The 22039-nt window shown below is 40.0% G+C and overlaps 1 protein-coding gene across 3 annotated transcripts; it reads right to left on the bottom strand.

Annotated features, from left to right (window-relative positions):
* Positions 1-411: 411 nt before the first annotated feature.
* PARVG (parvin gamma) lies at positions 412-21045 on the bottom strand. Of its 3 annotated transcripts, none has more exons than XM_052690732.1 (13): positions 20883-21045; positions 16312-16413; positions 15759-15823; positions 12962-13064; positions 11928-12068; positions 11412-11527; positions 10123-10178; positions 9285-9307; positions 7777-7835; positions 7603-7671; positions 6554-6655; positions 2657-2729; positions 412-673 (listed from the first exon to the last, which is right to left on the bottom strand). In XM_052690732.1, exons 2-13 carry the CDS (start codon positions 16388-16390, stop codon positions 594-596), a joined length of 966 nt encoding a protein of 321 aa, XP_052546692.1. In that variant the 5' UTR covers positions 16391-16413; positions 20883-21045; the 3' UTR covers positions 412-593. The 3 variants fall into 3 exon arrangements, with proteins under 3 accessions (XP_052546692.1, XP_052546690.1, XP_052546691.1); XM_052690730.1 differs by having other exon boundaries at positions 7777-7838; XM_052690731.1 differs by lacking the exon at positions 20883-21045 and adding an exon at positions 19915-19933 and having other exon boundaries at positions 7777-7838.
* Between the last annotated feature and the right edge of the window lie 994 nt (positions 21046-22039).

The raw sequence follows: 22039 nt of genomic DNA on the forward strand, positions 1-22039 counted from the left end.
AAGTGATGAAACTTTCATCAAATTCTATGGTAAATGCCAACTTCATTTTGACTACTTATTCTTCTGGTGTCCGGTACAAATGCTCCATCTGACAACAGGTGACCACTTGTGTAAACTGAATTTCTATAGTATCTGTAACCTTCCCAGAGATGCTATGGTGGGCCTTCTCCCTCTTCAGAGTAAACAAGAAGCAAAAAAGCGGGGAGGTTGCAATAACACCTTCCATGTTCGTCTCCGGGAGCAAAGAATCTGGAGTCTCACACAAGCACACGTTACACTTCCTTGCAGCATCAGAGATCTCAGTTGGAACAAACTGTTGCTCCAGTCACAGAATTACACAATTCACTGGCCCTGGACATGCACATACTTCCAGTTACTCAGGCGATCTATGTGAAACTTTGCACAAATACATACTCGCATATGCAGTGTTGATACAGCAAGTGTCACACACAAGTGCATGCACATACACAGTGGCAAACAGAGCTGGGAATCCAAAAACCAGACCATGACATGCTGGCACAAAAAAAAAAGAAGAAAAGGAAAGAGGTGGAAAAAGAAGAAAAAGAGGCAATCTAAGCTCTAGGCCTTGCTCTTCATGTTTCTTTAGCCTTGTATTTGGAATACAAGCAATACAGAACCCTCATTGTAGTCTTCAGATCTCCTTTCACAATATCTGTGGATACACAAGAAGGAACACAACCAGATGGGAAGAGTTAGCAATTCTAATTGGAGGACTAGAGGATTCCACCACTGCCAAAGCCAATCTTCCAACTTTCTCCGATTATAACGTAAACTTACATAGTTTAACTACAACAAGAAGCAAAACAGGAACCACAAATTCAGAAAAATATTTATTCATTAAATGAACATAAGAAAAAAGAACCTTTGCTGCACTATCTTGCTGGAAGACAGGATAAATAATGTATAGCAAGAAATAATTCTTATCTCTTGTTCCCTGATAGAACAAAGAAGATAATTTAATAGGACTTTGCACCTTTCATTTTTCATACACCTTTCATTGTTTTTGATTTTTCTATGGTATGAATCATACTGGGAATTGCCTGATACTATTTTTTTGTCATGTTCCTATCATGTTCTCCTGCTGTTGGTTGTTTCCTTTTTTGATTTTAGTTCTCAGCTTCCACTTTCTTGTTATGCAACCTTCTGTCGTGTTTAATAATTGCAACGGAAGATTGTAGCTAATAGAGAAGGTTTGCTGTTCTTCTGTTATTGTTGTAAATCATCAGAAGAAACAATGAAACACCAATAGATGTGATCCTCGAACAGTAAGTGTACATCTGTAGTACCCCTAAATCATATTAAAATCAATTACTAACTGACGATTTTCCCCATGAAGCTAAGGATCTGTGGACGTTAGCTCCAATGTTTTTTTTAATTATTAAATATGTATTTGAGGCAGTAGAGAATAGTCAGAGGAAAGAAAAAAGCAAGGCTTTAACTCTTTTCATATAAAAAGTTGATCCCAGCATGGAGATCTGAGCTCATGCCAGTTACTTGTTTCATATTTAATATAAATAGCTTTCTAAACTCATAGCTCTATGCCATATGGCAAAAGGCCCACAGTTCATACATGCTCATCACGCAAACTTTCAGAATCACTGAAGTGTTAGAGGAAAAAGAAAACAAAAATGAAAACAGAGGAAGTCCTATATTCTGTCATTCTCTCTCCTTGATGCACTAGGTTCCATACTAAATACAGACATAGACTTGTTGATGAACAACTAACAATGGAAGAGGTAATTCTTTTTATTTTTAACAAACACTTGATTTTCTTACTCAGTAACAATATTTTGAGCTTGTGGGAGCAATGACAGGCTGAGGTTGCATGCCTTGTCCTCTGCAAGAAGTCAGCCTGAGCAGACACAGCCCTCTCTTGTGCTATTTGAGAACTCATTAATGCAGCTGCATCCCACATCCCCGTTGCACATGGATGAGCAGCTGGTCAAAAATGTTCTGTTGGGCAATTTTTTAGTTAGAAAGCTGGACTCAGTCAAGGGAATTTTTTTGGCAAGGTGAGAGAGGAACAGGAACATACATCCCAGTAAAATCAGACACAAAGCACTGACTCAGCAATATAAGCATTCACTTGAATGATGGAGATCAAGACTCAACTTGAAGGTCTGAAGTAGGCAGAGCAACAACCAAGACCTATAAATGTCATATTCAGGTGATTGACCCACCAGCCACTCTGGATTTGGATAAAAAAATCATTCTTTCTGATTCTCAGTACATGTTCTGAAAGGTGCCTTCTCATATAAAACAAGTTTGGTTTTGTATCACCTAAGCTTCTTATGAAATAGGAAGATGGCTTTCCCTCCAGCTCAGCTGCTGTACTCTCAATAAGAACTGCCACTCTTCTAAATCAGTGACAATCACTGACTTATTAAACAGTTTAAATTCAGTGTAATTGATATATCTGTAATACTGTAACATCTTTAGCACAGAAATAAATTCCAAAAAAATCAAAACAATGTTCAGCTTTATTATTATTCATTCTGAACAAGGAACTATGGGTCATTCATATAATGAAATGCATGGGTGTCACATTGCAGAAGCTACTTTCTTCAATTACCCTGTTTTGCTAGCCAGGATGTTAGTAGAGCTACTCCAGACAATTCTGTGTGCCATGACTTACCTTCAGAGTTCACAGAAAAATTGAGAAGACCTCCATCCGTTAGCAAGTCCAATGCAAGGTTAACATTGTGAAGCTGTTGACAAGAGAAAGATATTAGTGTAACTGAAAATACTGTCCATCTAACAGCATAACAACCAGCATGGTTTTAGAAGTATTTCTGTAGTAGCTGGAATAAGATAGTGATTCATAAATACACACTAATATTCATCTCTTTACTTTTGATGGAGTGCTCTTCAGAATTTCTACCATTTATCATACAAAACCAGATGCGCAACCCATCTCCAGCAATATGCATCCCACCCATGGGGTGGGAATAACAATCCATTTATTTAAAAATAGACCTTGCATGAGAAAGTCTTCTGTTAATGGATGTTTCCACAGGGAAAGCAGAGTAGATTCACAACTGGATCTAACAAATGCACTGAATTTATTTCTACTTTTTTTTTTTTTTTTAAACAGTGCCCATATGCTTACCATATTTGGAGCAAAAAAGTACGCAAGTCAAAAGTTGTCTGTATTTCATTTAGTATTACCAAGATTGGAAATCTTCTGATCAGCTATATTTGTGAGGTTTATGCTTTAACTTATAAAGACGTATATGCATGTAATAGTAGTGATGATATCCCTTAATGTTACTCCTGAGAAATTAAGCATACCTCTATGAATAAAGGCTGGGCTGCTTTTCCCAGTTTTTCCTCACTTGTTTTTCTCTCTTTCCCACATGAAAGTTGCACCACAGGCATGTGCAGTAATGATGAATGATATTTCAACATAATATAACATTCAATTTACTAGCTCCTTACAGCTTAAGGGCAGCTATTTACTTGCACGGTAATTAGCAGGCTCTCTTCCTCTAATGATGTAACAAGGCCTATAAGAACTTCAAATTTTCTTTGTATGTTCCTTAGGCTACTGAGCAATTTATCCTTCAGGAGGTACAACATTAAATGCTGCCATGCTATTCCCTATTATCTTCTGACAAAAAGCACTGGGGTCCCACATGCATAAGCCAAGCAAAAACCGTGTGCTCTGAAATGAAGCGATAGATTTATGTTTTACCCGGTTCTGTGATTTACAACAAGTAACCGAGATTGACAAAATTTGAGCTTGTTTTCTTCCTCTCATGTTCAGCAGACAGGGGAGCTTAAGTTCATACCAATCTACACAATTTTTCTGATCAGAATGAATAAATCAAATGTTTTCTTATTGAATCAGCACAGGTGAAAGGATCTCATTTTCCTCCCTAAAGCACATGAGATTTGCAAGGAAAAGAAACTTGCAGATTTCAGTGTAAATCTTCAGACAGAAATACTGATAATTACCTAAGAAAGGCAACCTAGAAAAGTAAGTTGTTCCTTCCAGCTGCACTTCCAAACTCAAAAGAGATGGCAAATTCTCTAGGATTTACAATCTGACAGCAATCAGAATGCTTGGGATATTTCAGCTTTGGGACTGGTTTGACAAAAAAATACCAAGTCTGCACAGTTGTGATAAGCACAGGAGCCTTCCCAGGCCTTATCACCTGGCCACACAAAGTTCACCCTTCATTCCAGCCTGATAATTTCATAATTCTATCCCTTGTCTTATGATATATGATTTCCTATAGACATGAGCACCCAGAACCAGACCTGATTTACAGCTGCTTATAAGCCTTGCTGTTTGTAAGAGACACCCAGAACAAAAGTAACTCACTTGGAGCACAGACTTGCTGCACCTGCAGGCCAGTCACCTCCAGGATGTCATCCCCACTTTGTTCAGCTCTCCTGCCCCTGCAACATGAACTCCCATCCTCCCTATCTCCTTTAGTTTTTGTTTCTATTTTCCTTCTTGGTATCACAGCTTTCATTCCAGTTTCCCCTCCTTGTGACTCACGAGGCGCACTTATCAGTTTGGAACTACAAGCTTCCAGCTTGAGAGCAAGTTGGTACACTGCACTGATCTCAGTGGTGCGTGTGGTTGTCACACTTTTATTACATGAATGACATGTTTTAAATATCAGCAAAGGTTATATTTTCATACTTTACTGTACCAATTAACGTCTAAAATGGCAGGGAGTAAGACAGCACATGGGGATTGAAAGACATTTTATGTTCAAATGACAGCTGAACCATGGTAGTTCAATATTTTTAGTTGTACTGTCATCTTGCTTTCTTTCTTGTAATAAACATCAGACAAGAATAATAGTAAATAGCACTTTGGCAAAGTATTCAACAGAAAATACAGCTCTTGAAAATAATTTTGCTAAAATGAAATTGCTGGAATGTATAGTACTGAATTGAACCAGTGTGTAGTCCCATTATAACCTCATCTGGTGCTAGTGACCATTGGAAGCAGGGTAAGAACTAGGTATTCTAAGCTCGGTTTGTACCTAAAATGTAGTAAAGGCATCTCATTTCTTGAGATCCGTGCAAGTCGGAACAGGGCTAATACAAAAAGGAAAATATTATCTACAAAATCTTAAATGCAAAAATATTCATTGACTTCTTCTGAAGGAAGAAAAACGTTGAAAGTTTGTTCCTAATTCAGTGGACCAGAGCACACAGTTTCAAAAACTGAGTAGAGGAGGAGAAAGGGAAAGATTTTAAGCTTTGATTTTATTTAACTTTTCAAAATCTGTTTCCCATCATCTTAGATATAAAATCTGAATTTTCCTAATGCCTTTAACAGTCAACCAATTTTGAAAAAATCTGAACCTACATCTCAGACAGCTGTACTTTTAAATGCTTTGATGATCTCCACAGAAGTATTTATTATTGAAGAAGGGATCTCTGAGAATTTTCATCACAGATAAATAGTGCCTGGGGAGATGAGCTGCAGTGAGACTGGGAATCGACATTCATGTGGGAAACCCTGAATGCAAATCACATCAGAGGAGAGATTCCCTTCTCAGATATCTCTAGAGCACAAAGGATATGAAACATTTCATCTTCAGAGACCTGAAACGAATACAACCCAGGAAAAACATCCAGGGTTTCAACTAGATGATCATTGTGGTGCTTTTCAGCCTAGGCCATTCTGTAATTCTGTGATTTTCTGAGCCATTCGTTGACCCAAATGAAAAAAGTTTTTTTGATTTTACGGTGCGAAGGCATGCGCGTATACAAAATCATCAACGTAAATAACCGTTTTCATGGTCAGCTTCCTGGAAGTGTGCATGACCCACCAGCGTCAGCACCTGAGCCACATCAGAAACACCTAAGACCTTAGCAACATCAGAAACAATTTGAAAAGATCTCAGATGCCTCAAAACATTTCAGAATCCTGGATGTGTGGCTGGGGCATTCACACCAGCAACCCAGCATGCACTGCCTTCTGGCTGATACTACTATTTTCTTAGGAAGTTCTGATAAAACCTGCCTGGTAGAGGTTGAGAAAGGAGCCAGGAAGAAGGGAGGTATATTCTCAAGAGCTTCTAAAGTACAGAAGGGGCTTTCAAAATGTTCTGGTCATGTCTCAATTACGGTATATTTTTAGGATGACATAAGGAAAGCTATATGAATCCAATTCTGTTATGCAAGATATGTCATCCGTTTAACAATGTCATTTGTAGGACAGACTAGTAGGAGGATAGCACACCAATTCCTTGCTGCAGAGAGACTCTGATTTTAACTGGAAGGCTTCAGAAGAATGCATCTGCATAAATAAATGCAATTAACAATAGCTCACATCACATAAGACAATAGATTTTTGATGAAGATATGTCCCAAAGTATTTGAATAGCACCTAGTACCTGCGTTTGTACTGTCCCAAAGCATCATCAGCAAACACCGTGCGTGTATATGGTTTTATACTGCAGCAGCAGTTACAGCAAGACACGGAGCTCTTCCGACATATGGAAGCAATAAATACACAAGATGTTTGAAGCTTCGGGTTCTAAGTGATTAAATAACAACTTACCATCTCTGTGGTGCTAGCTGGAGTCAGAAAGAAATCCCTTAAATTCAGAAAATAACCTTCTAGTTGTCCAATTAACAGAAGTAAAATAACTCCATCTGCAAACTGGAAGAGGAATGATTTGAATATTATTTATTATGTGGGCTTTTAGTAAATTCCAAAGATAAACACCACTCCAGTGATAAGAGAATTGCAACGGTACTCTGGCAACCAGACAGCCCAGTGACTCATCCTCCTCGACCTCTCAGACAGCACGCTTCGTGCATACTTACATAAGGCTCCTAAGCTCATATTAAAAAAAAATACAACCTCGTGAAAGGATTGCTATTAAAACAAACTGTTCCAGATGTGACGAGACTTCAGATAGCCACAAGTGACAAACACATGAATACACTTGTGCGCAGTGCCTGAGATTTACAACAAAAGCCTCCCAGAACTTCCCTTCTCACAGGCTGATTTCTCCTGCTGCTATAGTGTATGTGTCCAGAGAAGCAAAGAAAAAAGGATCAGAGACACCCCTGAGACCTCCCCCCATCCCTTGCTCCATCCCCAAGAACAGTGGAGGTGTGATGGAGCCTCTCTTTCCTGTGCGTGGGAGTTGATCCTGGGCTGCCCAGCAAGTACTTCTGCAATTTGACAGACTCTAAGGAAGCTCGATGTTCAAAGGATGGAGCTCTGCCATTTAATGAAAATCAAGCCTTCCTACCCTGCAGCAAACCCTGCATTAAAGATCACTAAACACCAGCAACCAACCTATCAGTGTAATTCTCAGAAATCAGCCTTACTTCAGAAAGATGGGAGTTCAGTCAACTCTGAAAATGACTCCCTGTAGCATTACAAGGAACGTACAGTATTCAGTACAATGCTGTATTTTTCCAATTCTTAGAAGTTTCTCAAATTTCAGAGACTGAAGCCTGATATCTTAACCCAAAGCTAAATATAATCGTTATGTTGACAAGTTTAAAACTGATACAACAAAAAAGAGGGATCCTAATGGTGAAACACTCAAATAAATGACAGGAAATGATAAGGTTCAGTTCAGTGCAGGCTACCTGAGATTCCATGTCTTTCACATTTAATCCCAAATTTCCAACATGCTGGTTGACAAACTGCAAAAACACCTATGGAAAACAGGAGAGGAATAAAAGAACACTTTTTTCAGTGGTCATGAATTACGTTTCACCTAATATATTTTGATTCTGTTAAGGAATAAATAAATAAATTACCTTTTTTACATCATCCAGTCTTTCAGGAGCACGGCTAAATAATTCATCAAAGGCATCATCTGCTGTATCAAAACAACATTAATTGATACTGTATGGAATAAACTGTCAGATCACAGGTTTAAGATGGCTTGAGAAGGAGAAAGGCAATCACACCTTATAAACCAGGGAGGAAAAATGCTTTAGGGAGAATGGAAAAAATCCTGCTTTTGGATTTAACACAGGACAGAGGTAGAGGCTTCTCTTTAGCCTGATTATACCAAATTTAATTCATTCAGCTCTGTAATTGTTACCTGCAGATGTTCTCAAGATTTATACTGCACCAGTACTGGCAGCAAAACCAAATGAGGAATACATTTCTAGGGTGCAGGTAGGCAAATGCAACTCTGCTTAAGAAAGGTTCCTCCAGAAAGTCAGCAGCAAGGAAGCCTCTGCAGTGAAGGAGCTTAGCTGGTTTGCCCTCCCTCCCTGCTGGGAAGCAGGTGAATGGATCCCATCACATCTCAGAGCCAGTCTGCAACCTGCAGCAGTCTCAGAAACGAGAGAGCCCTCTTCTGGAGCTGTGCTATGAGACTCCTTTCAGCCTTTGTTAAGCAAGCCGTGTTAAAAATAGATGGAGACAGCATTCTGAAGAGTGAATTTCAGATTTCTTTTTCCAGCAGAATCAATCCTTTGGAAGAAATACTCAATTATAGTATTTTTCACTATTTCAGCCCACGCTAGAGGCCAGTCAGGGGAATAAGTGATAAACACATATTAAATGATACAGTTTGCACCTCTGCAAAGTACGAAATGCTAATACAAAGGGCGCAGCAGAGAACTAAAACAGTTGCACTCATTCACCAGGGATGAATAATGCTCCTTAGCAGCAAGGAGCAGCTCATGGTGTGCTAGCCAAAAGCCTCTAGCTAAAGCTTGGGCAGTACCAAGACATTCTGTGGGCTCTGCACACATGGACAATTTTCACCTCAAGTGTTTCATAGCCCTGAAAGGCCCTAAAGGTAAAATCTCCAAGGAGGCTGCTTGCTTTAGTGAGCTGCTATCCATAACTAAGCACCAGATTTCAGAATCCTATCTGAAAACTGCAGAAAGGAAATGACATTGCAACTACTGAGGCAAGAAGAAACACAATTCTCATGGCACTGTGTTCATAAGTAGTTCCAACAGAGAGAATGAGATCAGCACAGACTAATTATTTCTTTTAGTTCAAGGCATATTTTGTCCCCAGCCAGGGCTTCTCTGCTGGGTCATCAGTTCACTGCATCATTCCCTGTCTCACCTCCCACCTGCAGCCCACAGGCAAAGGGACTATCCAGCTTCCAAGCCATATTGTGCTGAATATACAGACTTTAAGAGAAGACATTTGCAGAAAAATGCTAGGAGAAATCAATGAGTCTCCACTAATTCTAGTGGAAACATAATGATTTTATCACACGGTAAAAATCGATCCCACTTTGGGGCATAATAATACTTAATGGAGAAGTGCTGGATTTGGCAAAGCCAGTACTTACTTGACTGCTCTTCTGAATTCTCTCTGGAGGTGCAATAAAAAAGAAAGAATTAGAAAAAGCATTCAACAGAACTAATCTTATTCATAAGCAAAGCTTATCTGGGCCATCAGGCACCTTGTAAAGCAGGAGATACAGTACAAAGTGCCATTAACTTTATGTCAGAGTAACTTTTCAAGAGACACTTTTAAGCACACTGTATCTCCGTGTAGATACTTGGAAACATGAAAATTTAACTGGCCCACAGACCAATGAACATTTATTTTATAAACACAACCCATAATAACCTCTCGCAATAAGCTGCTCATGAAATTAGAATTTGAAGGTGTTCTAGCATATAAAAGATGACAGTAGGAAAGTCTGTTTCTGGTTCTTGGAATGATGGCCATATTTTCTTGGTGTAAAAATGATATCCTGCCAGATCTTTAATAACCACAGCACCTCACAAACTCAGTAAGCCCAAACCTTACTTCATCAAACCAGAATAAGCAAAAACCTGCCTCCATTTTCTTAATTTATGGACACAATAGAAATAAATGAATAGTAGATATAAACCACTGTGGCTTTATAAAATTTCCTGTTTATTTTACAGTGAATTTAGAGTACTGGATGTTTATTACTATTTTTATTGCAATATTCCATGGCAATAACAACCTCATAAATACTCGTATACATTATTTTAGAGAAATTTAAATAAAAAGTAGAACATGCATATGCATGCCTGGTTTTATGATTTTTGTCATCATCATAATATCAGATAGTTTTTGTTTCTAAGGGGAAAAACACCCACAATATTTCTTTTCTGATTGACAGTGTACAAACCAAATATATCCCCTCTTACTTGCTTCCTGTGATATATTCCACCCCATTTGCTGTCTTTAATCCTTTGGAGGTGTTCTGTTAAACAGAAAATATGTATTTTTGGTTTTGCTATGCAAAAAAAATCTGAAAGCATTAGTGACACTTTCACGAACTGTCTGCTGCCTTAAATGACTACCAGAGAGCACTGATCAAGAAGCCCAGCACAATTAGTACAGGCACTTTGAGAGGTTGCTGCTCCTTTCTGCTCTCTTCAACCAAGAATGACCTGTTCCCTTCAGGAGCATTAATTTCTCTTGTGAAGAAACAGCTCACCACCAAAACCCCACCATCTCCATTACCACGGCCCCCCCTCTCTCAGGGCTAATGTTCATTTCTGATGCGGTGGTTTTATAGATAATCCCTCCTGATTTCTGTGCACTGAGGCACTTGCAGCCACACAGGGCACTAGTGGGAGGACTGCTTTATAAAGAGTCTGACTTTCCACTGGTGGGAAGGATTCACATGACAGGAGCATCTGAGCTCTGCAGAGGGACAAGTAATTAGAGTAATTCTAAGAAATCAAAGAGTCTACATGTTCCTGAGTGCTAGGCTGGGACACGGCCCCTAAAGAGGCTGTCCCTCCCTGACACTTTGAATCCTCCAGACATGAAAAATGTACTTTAAGCGTACGTATGGTCCCAGTTCCAGTTACCATCCTTCAAAGAGTGAAAACTCTAGGTAATGCCATACAGGGTGCAGGGCTCAAAACACAACAGAATGGCAACTGTACTGTTGAAACTGTGATGTAGCGGTGCTGATTTTTGCAACTGTATCTCAAACCGTGGGCTTCTGAATATTCTCCTGAAGTTCCAGAGCTGACTTAAAGAAACACAGTGGAGAAAGAAAGCATGCAAATCTCAGCTCATAGAGAAAAATATCCAAATGTGAAACCAATGGACAGACTCCCCCTAGAAAGAAACTAATGTCATGTTCAATAAGCACAGGCTTCTAATTTAAAGCATTTAGAGACAGCAGGAACAGAATTTCTTCTTTTGCTTCTTTACTTATACCAATAGCTGCTTTCAGATTGGACCATTCCTTTTTTTGATCAAAGAGAAAAAGTAACATAGTGTTTCTATCCTTTTAAAGTTACAGCACCTGAACTAAGCTCAAAAATTATGGTCTAGTCATTAAATTGAAAGATACAGTTCACAGAAAATAAGTCTCCCATTTACTGTTGCACACACATTTCTCCTCAATTATAAATAAAACTAAGTCTTGTGAAATGTTTTTAGGATACTCAGTGACAAATACTGAAGCCATAAATACCTCAATAGTGATTGTTTCCACATGAACATTTGGAGGAAAAGCCAGACTGGGTTGGAAGTGCTTTGCTATTGCGACCAGAAGATGCAGTGTGCTCAGTAAATCCTTTGCTAAAATCGCTGTACCATGTAAAGAAAGAATACAAAGTTTATTGTGCAGAACAATTAAACCTCACTGTAATATCCTAAGTTCTTCCTGGACAGAGCATCCCAAAGTCACAGTAACACAGATGGGACATCAAGTTGAGGTTTATATCACATCACAATTCAGCAATAACACGTCTTGAAAGTCCTTTTTGTGAGACATTCACATGGATGCTAAAGGCTGATAAACTACATATCTGGAGGACACAGCTGCACTTAGTCGGGGGCTAGATATTCTTGTCTCACTTGTGGTTCAACTAATAATTGCAAACAGGTCATTTAATTACTGTTCTGGCACTCCACTGCTTCACAGCAGTCTTACAGCAGAGGAAGCCTCGGGATGGTTGATTTTGTCCTGTTTCACAGCTGCACCTACCTTCCACACTCCATTTCAACTGACTTTCTTCCAGTTGCAAACACTTAGCCACAGCTTCCAGAATCACAGAGAGTTTCTGACGCTGTTTTTTTTCTGTTAATGCTATCTTGTCAACATCCAGCTTGAGAGATCCTAGATTTTCTTTGACAGAGAGCCCACATAAAGAAGATGGATGCATTTAACACCATCACAGAGAGGAAAAAATAAAAATAAAAATCAATATAAAATCACAGCAAAGCACACAAAGTCTTGTTTTCAATGCCCAGTACTATTTAGCAGCTTCCACACCTCAGACCCACAGCCCGTCCACAGCATATGCCTTATCAAACTCCCACTCTCTCTGACAGCCTCAAGTAAACACAGTAAAACTCTGAAGGTCAGCCCATTCCTTACAGCAGCATCTCCATCCCCAGCACTCCACATCACTCCTTTTCCTAGGGGAACATACAAGAATTCAACACATTAATCCTTCCTGTAGGTACTGCACAAAGGCCATACCAACTCACACATAAAGAAGAAATACCAGCTCATTGCTCAGACAAACAATCTATGAAAATAAGCTAATCCTACTCACTCTGCTGTCTTCAACTTTGAGGAAAAGGAGATGGGATTTGAAAGGAGTGCCCAAAAAATGAAAAACAAAGCAGGGACAGGGAAAATGAAGAAACAAATGGACCCAGAGGCTGTTCCAAGAGATCACATCTTTAATAAATTGATATTCATCAATTCAGAGTATTAGACCTGAAACTTAAAAACAAAACAAAACAAAAAAGCTGGAAAATATACAAATCATTGTGCTGATCCCATTTGATATTTCTGGTAGCATCATAATTTGCCTTTGTGCTCTTGGCTGATGCTAAAGACTTTCTGAGAAGACAATATTTGTATAAAACAACAGTGGATCACCAGGCATCCATTCAGAGTTGCCTTTATCACAACTTACCCACAGCACTTTCTGTTCAAGAGTATGTTTATCCTACCTTTGTAAAGGTTTTCTGTTACTTATTTGCAAGCTTAACTCAGAAGCAGCTTACCCAAGAGATGATGAAGTACCAGCCCATCATACAGATCTTCTTCCAAACTTTTCACTACTATGTGCTCCTCTTTCAGAGTCGTGTTAATCCAGTCAATCAGCAGCTGTGGAGGGAAACGAAACAACTGACAATTATATTTTTGTTTGGACAAGTACTCAGTGCTATGCCATGCTTTACCTCTTTCTTTAGTCTTATTTCATGTTTCATTTTGCTTTCAACCTCTACTTCCTTTTTCCTTCTTGGTTATTTTTTAAAGAAACTGGAAGTTAAGTGTCAATTGGTTCTTCCTAATAATACAAGGCTCATTAGCCACGTCTGGGCAAAGTTTTAAGTGAGACAGGTACCTCCCAAGTTATATTCTCATGAATTTTGTAGAATTAGCTTCACAGGGAAGAAGGCAGATCCTATTGCCACTTCCATTAGGGAGAAGGCAGTACAGTAGACCTCCAATCCCTGCCTTTATTGGACATCAGAGAATTCATACAGACAAAAGTTTGTGAAAGCTTTCTCTCATTCTGTGGGTCATATCCTGCATGCACGACACCAGAGGAGCTCCTCAGCATTTCTCCATTCCTTATTTAGTCACATATGCTAATACAAAGGCAAGATGACTGGCTGAAGTAGAACTAAAAAGCAGCAGTCCCAGCTGGTTACCAATAAGAATCTCCTGAAAAAGGACACGTATTGCTCATATTGCTATTTTTACTGCTGCAAGTGAGTACTTGGAGTATGTTGTATGGGTGATCTCCTTCTCGTTTGATGTAAATATAAGAGATAATTCATAGCAGGTCCCTGTAAGTTAGCCAGCAGTAACAAAAATATAAGAAACAGTTTATAAAAATAGAAATAATGACCTCTGGGATGCTTGAAATTGCATGAGAAAAAAATGCCCAACTTGGGCACTTTCCTGAACTGAGGAGCTGACAAAGCATGTGTAAGCACACTTCCTCAACAACAAAGTAACTGGTGTTATCTAGAGCAGAAAGCTCTGCTCCTGCAGCCTAAGACCTGGTGATGTCTAGGTGGGCAAGGGCTAGACGTGTACACCAAATGTCATGCTACAGGCAAGACCAAAAAGCAGAAAGTACTGCTAAGCATAGATTTATGAGACTCCTCGTTGGGTATCTCAGCTCTTCACAACCACGACCGCAGCCTGCAGCTCAGACTACTCTTTCAAGTCCTGTTACTGGGGTCCCATTCAGCTGCAGAGCAGTGTATAAAAATGAATAAATTGAGAAAAGAGAAAAGGAGTACCTAAAGATGTTTGCTACTGGCTTCTAAAGCAACCATCTTCATTTTTACACATTCTTCAATATTTACAGTAACTACAGCAAGCCATTTCACACTTCTTAGCTCCCAGCTTCAGGACAAAAACGTAATGCAAGACTGTCTTTTTCCAAGTTAAATAAGGATCTCCACAGCTCCCCCTCTGCATCCCAAGCTCTTCTCCGAAAGAGCCACAAACACTTTAGATCAAGAGGGCAAGCAGTAGCAGTGATGGCACATGGAGGATGCCCTCCTTTGGGTCTGCATTTCCACCTCACCATCTTCCACAGAGAAGACAGACAGCGACAAACATTCTTTCAGGAGTTTCTGAGAGGAAAAGAATCAAGCACTGGAGCTCACAGAAATCTCCATATAATAAGGAATCTCTTTATTTTTGGCAGTCTGGAAAGAACAAATGCAATGTCTCTGTAGACAACATAATTGCATTTCGCAGCATCACCTTTCAAGATTTCCTCTTTCATATAAAAACATTGTGAAAGCCCGACATAGAAATTAAATATTTTTTATCAAATGTGCATGAAGGTTTAAGAAAACATAATAAAGAAGCACACATATTTTAAGAATTTATTAATGCCATATAACACACACAACAGCACAAAGCCTAAGCTTGTTATTGTAATATTTCTAACACTTTTAGTATCTCCATAATGCAAGAAGTGCCAGTCTCAAAAGAGACACACCACTTTTCTTGCAGGAAATTTCAGTATGCTAGCCTTCCCCTGGGCTATGCCACTAGAAAAACACAGTGATTGAAAGCACAGGGGGAATTTTCAAAATTACTTGGAAATAAAGCACTTTCCCGTGAAATAGGATTCATCCGTCACAGCCACCTCAAGCAGACAATGAACTGCACAACAGCTTGAGGGCTTTTCTCTTCAATTTCACTGGTGACTTGCACATCCTCACTCCTCCTTATTCTGTTATTTATTAACCCATAAGGCTGCACCTTAGCTTGCGCCAAGCTTGCAGCCTTCAGTGATCTGCAGACGTAAGGCAAAGGACAAGAGAAAACTGCTGACCATCACCACAGCAATTCCACAGCCTGTTATCATAGGATCAGGAGAACCAACTTCAATGTACTTGAACGTCTCCTGTTAGTCATAACAAGTGTTGACACAGATTTCCTTTCAATCACAGCTGGCTGTCCTGGATGGATTCTTATTGCCATTACACTATTGCTACAGCCGAGTACCACCCGGCTACTTCATACACATGTCCCGAGTTATGTGAGAAATCATGTAAGAAGAATCCCAGATTTTAAACCCGCTCTCCACTTTACACACAACAGAGACCACTCTGTGGGGTGTCAGCACATAAAGCTTAGAACTTGATAAAGCCCGAATGCCAGCATCAGAACATGCCCATGCCCTTACAGAGTGAGGGTCTGGGGCCAAGGAGCTGAGTAATTTACATGACTGAGCAGCCATGTGGCAGGGTACATACAGGGTACATACCTGAGATGTCTTACATCTCAGGTAAGAGTTAAACACTATAGTAAAAGAAATTGTACCAGTTTTAATTCCTCCAGTTTGGGATTGTTGCTTGAGGTGGGTTTTATGAGTTTCCTCTTCTCTCCTATGAAGGAAAGAAACAAGATCAATTACAATTATCAGATACGACTCGTGCAAGTTTTCCATAAAATCTGCAGTATCACTAACTGACATATGTAGAAATTGCCACTTTTTATTTCAATTGATTCCCCATAAGGAAGAAAATGACTTATCAAAACATTAAAGACTGCTGTCAGAAGTTATATTCCAACATAATTCAAATCAATAAATCTAGAGGGACAATCCTGGAAACAAACAAAAGTTAGGCAGACCTTTATGTATGAAATTTCAATTTCAGTTAAAGAATCAGCTAGGACTTGTGTTGCTTCTTCATTATCTGCTTCAAGAGAGTCAGAGGCCAAACTACATGCACAGCACAGCATTTACTTGCTGCCGATGAAGCCAGGAGACTACTGTTGATAAATACACCATTCATTCGTACTACAATTTTTCTGCTTGTTTCTTCACGTCATTCCTTAGACCTTTTTCTGTCTTGGTTTACGAAGTACGTACCTGGAGTGATGACATTCTCAACGAGGAATTTATTAAGAGCAGCAGGCTGTGTAAAGGCATTTAAGAAGTCTGCATCCATTGTATTTTTTCAGTCCTGGTTACCTGATAAAAGATACAGAGTAAAAGGAAACATAAGTAAAGAAGGCATGAATAGAAGAAAATAACTGTTAGGAAGAAAACAAGTGAAAGGGCTTTTTTTTTTAGTTATTATTTAATGACCTGTGAATTACTTCTAAAAACAATCTGAAAATAATATTTAAATGCGTATAAAAAAATGTAAAGTTAAAAAGAAGCTTCATTTTTTCTGTTAATAATCAGAATGTAGGGAAGGAAGCCCTTAAGCACAAAAATTTGCCTTAATTCCAACCAATTTTTTCATCTGAATCAATTAGTAAAATCATTTTTCAATATCCATTAAAAAAAAGCTTTTGGCTTCTAGATACCAATACATATAAAAATGATCAATACTTAAGAACTATTAAATCAAGAATGCAGTAGTTAAATTAGACATGAGCTTACAGATACAAGCAGTTTCCTTTACTAGACCATCTGGTACAGTTGTGTAAAAAAAAGCAGCTTCCTTCTGGGTATGCAACCTCAACTTGATGTTAAATTAAGTTGCACAGCTTCTCAACAATTTGTACCTTAAACACAGACTGGAGAATGACTTCCCTTTGCAGCCTAGCCATCTTTGAATGAAAGCAGAACAGCAATACACACAACACAGAGATGCAAATAGCCTGTCAACAAACAATACTAGAGGCAGGCTTTTCTAAAATGGCTAGGAGCTGCACAGAGGACAGCAGGAGCCAAAGAATGGAGCTGTGGGAGTAGGGTGGGGAGGCTGTATAACACTCATCTGTCGTACCAAACTGAAGTTCACCCTGATACCAGCCACGACCTATGAAGAAGGGTCTGGCAAAGATGTCCCCTAGTGTTCTTGAATTAAACCACAGTACAAGCAAAGACAAGTCTGGTTTTTTAACCACGCATACGTAAATCTGTTCCATGTTGCCTACAAAATACGAAAGACAGAACTAGGCTCTACAGGATGCTTAAGTGGTAGGAAAAGTTCCAAGTGCTTGCTTTTGCAGTCTGTGTGTTTATGTAAAGGTTGATCGGCCAAGTCCACAAGACTAAGAAAACCAGGATGTTTTAACGTGGCAGAGAGTAAAGCAAGGAATAGTACTAGAACTTGAGCAGCCTCTTTTAAAAGTTTGTACAAAAAGGATAGCTCTTCTTTAAACCAAAGATCAGTTAACTTCAGCAGATCACAGAATCGTGGAATATCCCAGGTTGGAAGGGTCTGACAAGGATCACAGAGTCCAGCTCCTGGCTCCACAAAGGACTACCCAAAATCCAAGCCCTATATCTGAAAGCTTTGCCCAAACTCTCCTTGAAGTCCGGCACTTGGTGCCATGCTCACTGCCCTGGGCAGCTTGTTCCGTGGCCCAACCACCCTGTGCTGCAGCCCCTGTCCCTGACCCCCAGCTGCCCTCCCCTGACAGCTCCACGCCGTTCCCTCGGCCCTGTCGCTGTCACACAGCAGAGCTCAGCGCTGCCCCTCTGCTCCCGGTGAGGAGCTGCAGCCACCATCAGGCCTCCTTCAGCTCCTCTGCTCTGGGCTGAGCACACCAAGGGGCCTCAGCTGCTCCTCAGACGCCTTGCCCTCCAGACCCTTCACAATCTTCATAGCCCTCCTTGCTCCTGGAGCAAGAGAGCTGCTGCAAATGCCATTGCACAACTGCCCAGAGACAGTTTCCAAAGTGGCATTTCTCTGGTAGTTTTTCACTCAAAAATGTATAATCCTCCTTTGCAGACTGTCTCAGTGTTCATTAAAGATTCCAGTCAAAGTCCACTATGAATATGTATTTTAACACAGATCTTGCCAACGCACAATTATTGCTAGGAAGTGGCAATTAAATACTTTTGCACATCAGTCTTGCAAACAAATTAGATACAAACCCAACAGACAATCAAGGAAGAAGAGTCACAAAGCGATAACTGTCATTATGGCTGCAAAACTGAATGTTGTCACCTGAAAGGTGGATAATAAATTAAGATACTTAGGAGAAATTGAGTCACTTAGTGCCTGGGGAGCAACTGAACTATCTGAGATGAGACTGCTAGAGGAGGAAACTAGGAGGAAAGAGGTAATTAATACAGAGAAACCTAAGTCCAACTTAAATTAGATTTCTGGCACTTGTTTTGTCTTGGAAAGTTCTACTCTAAAGCCCTATGTAATAATTGATGTAAACCACAACTTACCAACTCAACTTCACTGCAATATCCAACTTGCACATCCCTTACACTTCCTTTGAATATTTACACATTAAAATAAGGCATATTGCCTGCCACATCCTTGGTATCTTTGGCCAAGGAACCCGGGCATCAGAAAGCTACCTTTAACATTTGGAAGCCTATAGGAAAGGGTCTGAAATTAAGAATTTACACTAACGAAAGGTAATGTACTCCAAGGACTAGGTCTTGTGTGTTGTACTTGGACAGAATGGTAAAATGGCGATCCTGGGTGAGACAAAATGTCCTGTCACCTGATATCAGAGATCATTTGATGCTGCTGGTCCCTTACAGCACCCAAAGTCAGATGCTTAGGGGAAAAGAAAATAGAGCAAGCATTAACAAGTTACTTCCTTAAAACACGCTCACAAGCTTCAACACCCTGCTGCTCACCCTTTCTAAACCAAAACTGGAGTCCTAATAATTTGATGCTGTCAAAATACTTAGTTCTCATGAACTTCCCAGCCTGCCCAAGAATGCATGCCTCTCTCACCATTCAACAGTGAGGAGCTGAAGAGCATAGCGCCAACTGGTATAAGGAAACACTTCCCTTCTGCTTGCTCTGACCCTAGGCTACTTCCTCTGAAGCACCCCACTACACCTAAGTGGAGAGCCATTACTTCATTTTCTTCACATCTTTATGTTACTATGCTGCTACAGTACACCCTCAACAGTCATCTCTTTCCACAAAGAAGCACACCCTACATCCTTTGCAGAGATGCCATTCTGTAACTTCGATCATCTGAGCCCCGATTTTCAGAGCCTTCTCCAACGCTTTTCCTTTTTCAATGGCTAGGAAGCAGAATTGCACAGGTTTAGGGCGGTGCCCTCTGCATTATTCTGCATGCCTTTCCTCCTAATTCCTAACATCATTTGTTTTACTGATCACTGCTGAGCCGATTGAGCTGGCACTTTAACAGAACTGTCTATTAAAACTCCAAGATCTTATTCCTAAATACCAACACCCTGCTCTGAGCCCATCACTTATCTGTAGAAACAGTATTGTGTTTTCCCACTATGTGTTTCATTTTGCATTCACCTATACTGATTTCCAATTGCCATTTCAGAGTCTAGGAACTGCAGCTCCTTAGCATTTAATAGACTCATTACTTGTTACTAATAATTAGCGCTCTTGAGTAGCCTCTTGTGACAAGTTTCATTGCTGCAAGGCTTGATCCTTGGTAGTGGCCTTTCAAAAGGTAACCTGCTGCAGAAACAGCGTGAAACAGAACAAAATGGGATTTGGACTCCTCCTTGGGTTTAATTGCTTAATGAGAAATCGGAAAGGATGGGAGATTTGCTCACCTGCAAGCTTCCAGGCTTCCCATAACCTCTGCAGTCTAGCGCTCAAATTCACTATCCAGAGCTCTTACTGACATGCTATTTTCCTCTGGCCTCCTGCATGAATTATTTATCACTATTAGGAGGAGAGATCATTCCAGGAGACAACTGTTTGAATATTGATTGTAGTGGCATTTCACAGTGGGATTTTTTAATAAAATTGAGCTTTAATTATTGACTATTCAAATGAAATGGCTTTATGTGGTCCTTTGTTCTCTTTTTCTGAGATGTCACAGCCTTGTTCACTTTAAAAGCAACAGCTGCTGTATTCCTCTTGCACCACCTACCGTGGTGAATTTTTGGTAGGCCGAGAACTGGATTATTGCATAATGTTGCAACAACGACAGATAAACCAACTCATTCTCTTAGTGAGCCACATCAGCTCATCTCACGTCAGGTCTTCTCACAGTCTGACGCCCAGATATCCCTGACATATGATATGATATGATATGATATGATATGATATGATATGATATAAAGCACTGGTGAGAGGACATCTGAACTGACTGTAGGATACACACAGGCACTTACCGACATTACCAAATTGTTTCAACTACTGAACTTCCTGTTTGAACAAGACAAAAGCCCTGCTCTGCATCAGCACGAGCACATTTCCTAGGAACAGTTTTCTAAACAGATCACACAAACAGGGAACAAAACCCAATTCTGAATGCTAGCGATAACACTTCTGCCTTCAAAAAAGCAGAATAAATAAAAAGAGAGAGAGAACACGCACTGTGCGCTCAGTTTAAAACTTATTTTTACTTCCTTGTTCAGTATCAGACTTTTCAAGAGTCACTAGCATCAGAAGAGACACTGTCTCAGCAAGAACAATCCATGTGAAAGCATTAAGAAGCATGAAGTCCTATAGCTGAAAAAAAAACCCCACCAAAACTCCCCCTGAAAGAGTCCCAAACTTACTGTTCAATTACTGTTCAATTCTTCAGTATTTCTCTAGAAGCTTTTCTCACAGCAGCATGATGCAATTGCTCAGGGGCTTGGTTCCATTGCAGCCCCTGCACAGGGCAGCACGAAGCGCGCACACTGTGCGTGGTGGAAGCTGCACCACACAGCACTGACAGCACTTGAAAATGAAACCAGAGTCATAAGCGGAACTTCATTGTCTGCGTGCTCAGTTCCTGCTGGAGACTGCAATAAACAGAAATACAAATGCAGGAAACATGCATCCTCACAACTCCTGAAATGCCAGAAGGTATTAAGCAAGATACTGTCATTGTTTCATAGCACCACTTCGTTTGCTAATACACACCGCTGCATGTTTTCTTTGCCTTTAATAAAAGATCCAGTGACAGATAAAATCATCATGCTACATTACACAACTTACTCATGGCCCTTAGAGCATTTTGTAAGGCAGATCAGCACTTTTCTTCCTACCTGGCAGAAGTAGAAAGGCAGAAGGAAATAAGCTCATTTGTCCTTGGACAGCTAATTAGTCACACCAGTGCCCCAGATGCTCATCTGATACAAGAGTTACCTCTGCTAGGCAGATCTGATACTCTGCCTCCCCTTTTTTTACCACAGATTAAAGAGAGAAAGCTTTCCACAGCCATCACTTTCCCTGGACATCACCTTCAGGTACCGCTTACAGTTGTTAAGTCTTCTAGAATAAAAAAGCAACAGCTCTGCAGTCCTCCATGAAATCCCAGAACAAGACAGGAGACAGCCACACTAATTAAGCCAGTCTGTTTTAACACTATTAAGGGACTGACTTCTCTGTTTAGCTCCACACTATAGATGAGAACTAATAGTTCAGCATGAGCTAAATAGGGTAAAGGAAAGTGAGATGAAAACAGACTTCCAGGTGCTATGAATTCTTAGTAACTGAGAAATTAACTCCAGAACTTTCATCTAGGGGTCGAAGTACAAACTTAGCATACTCTCTAAGCAGAAAAAAAGCACATTATATCAATTCAGAGAAGACCAAGAGTACATTCTAACCTACACAGGAGTGCATGCCACAGCCTAGAAATGTAGGGAGTAAAATCCAAAAAAAGGACAGCTGGAAATGCTGCACTTCTGAAATCCAGTTTCTTGTCAGCAGGCAGAGCGAGCAGGAACAACTGAAATT

This window comes from Tympanuchus pallidicinctus, unplaced genomic scaffold (genome assembly GCF_026119805.1).
Source record: "Tympanuchus pallidicinctus isolate F22 unplaced genomic scaffold, pur_lepc_1.0 scaffold27, whole genome shotgun sequence".
Taxonomy (NCBI): domain Eukaryota; kingdom Metazoa; phylum Chordata; class Aves; order Galliformes; family Phasianidae; genus Tympanuchus; species Tympanuchus pallidicinctus.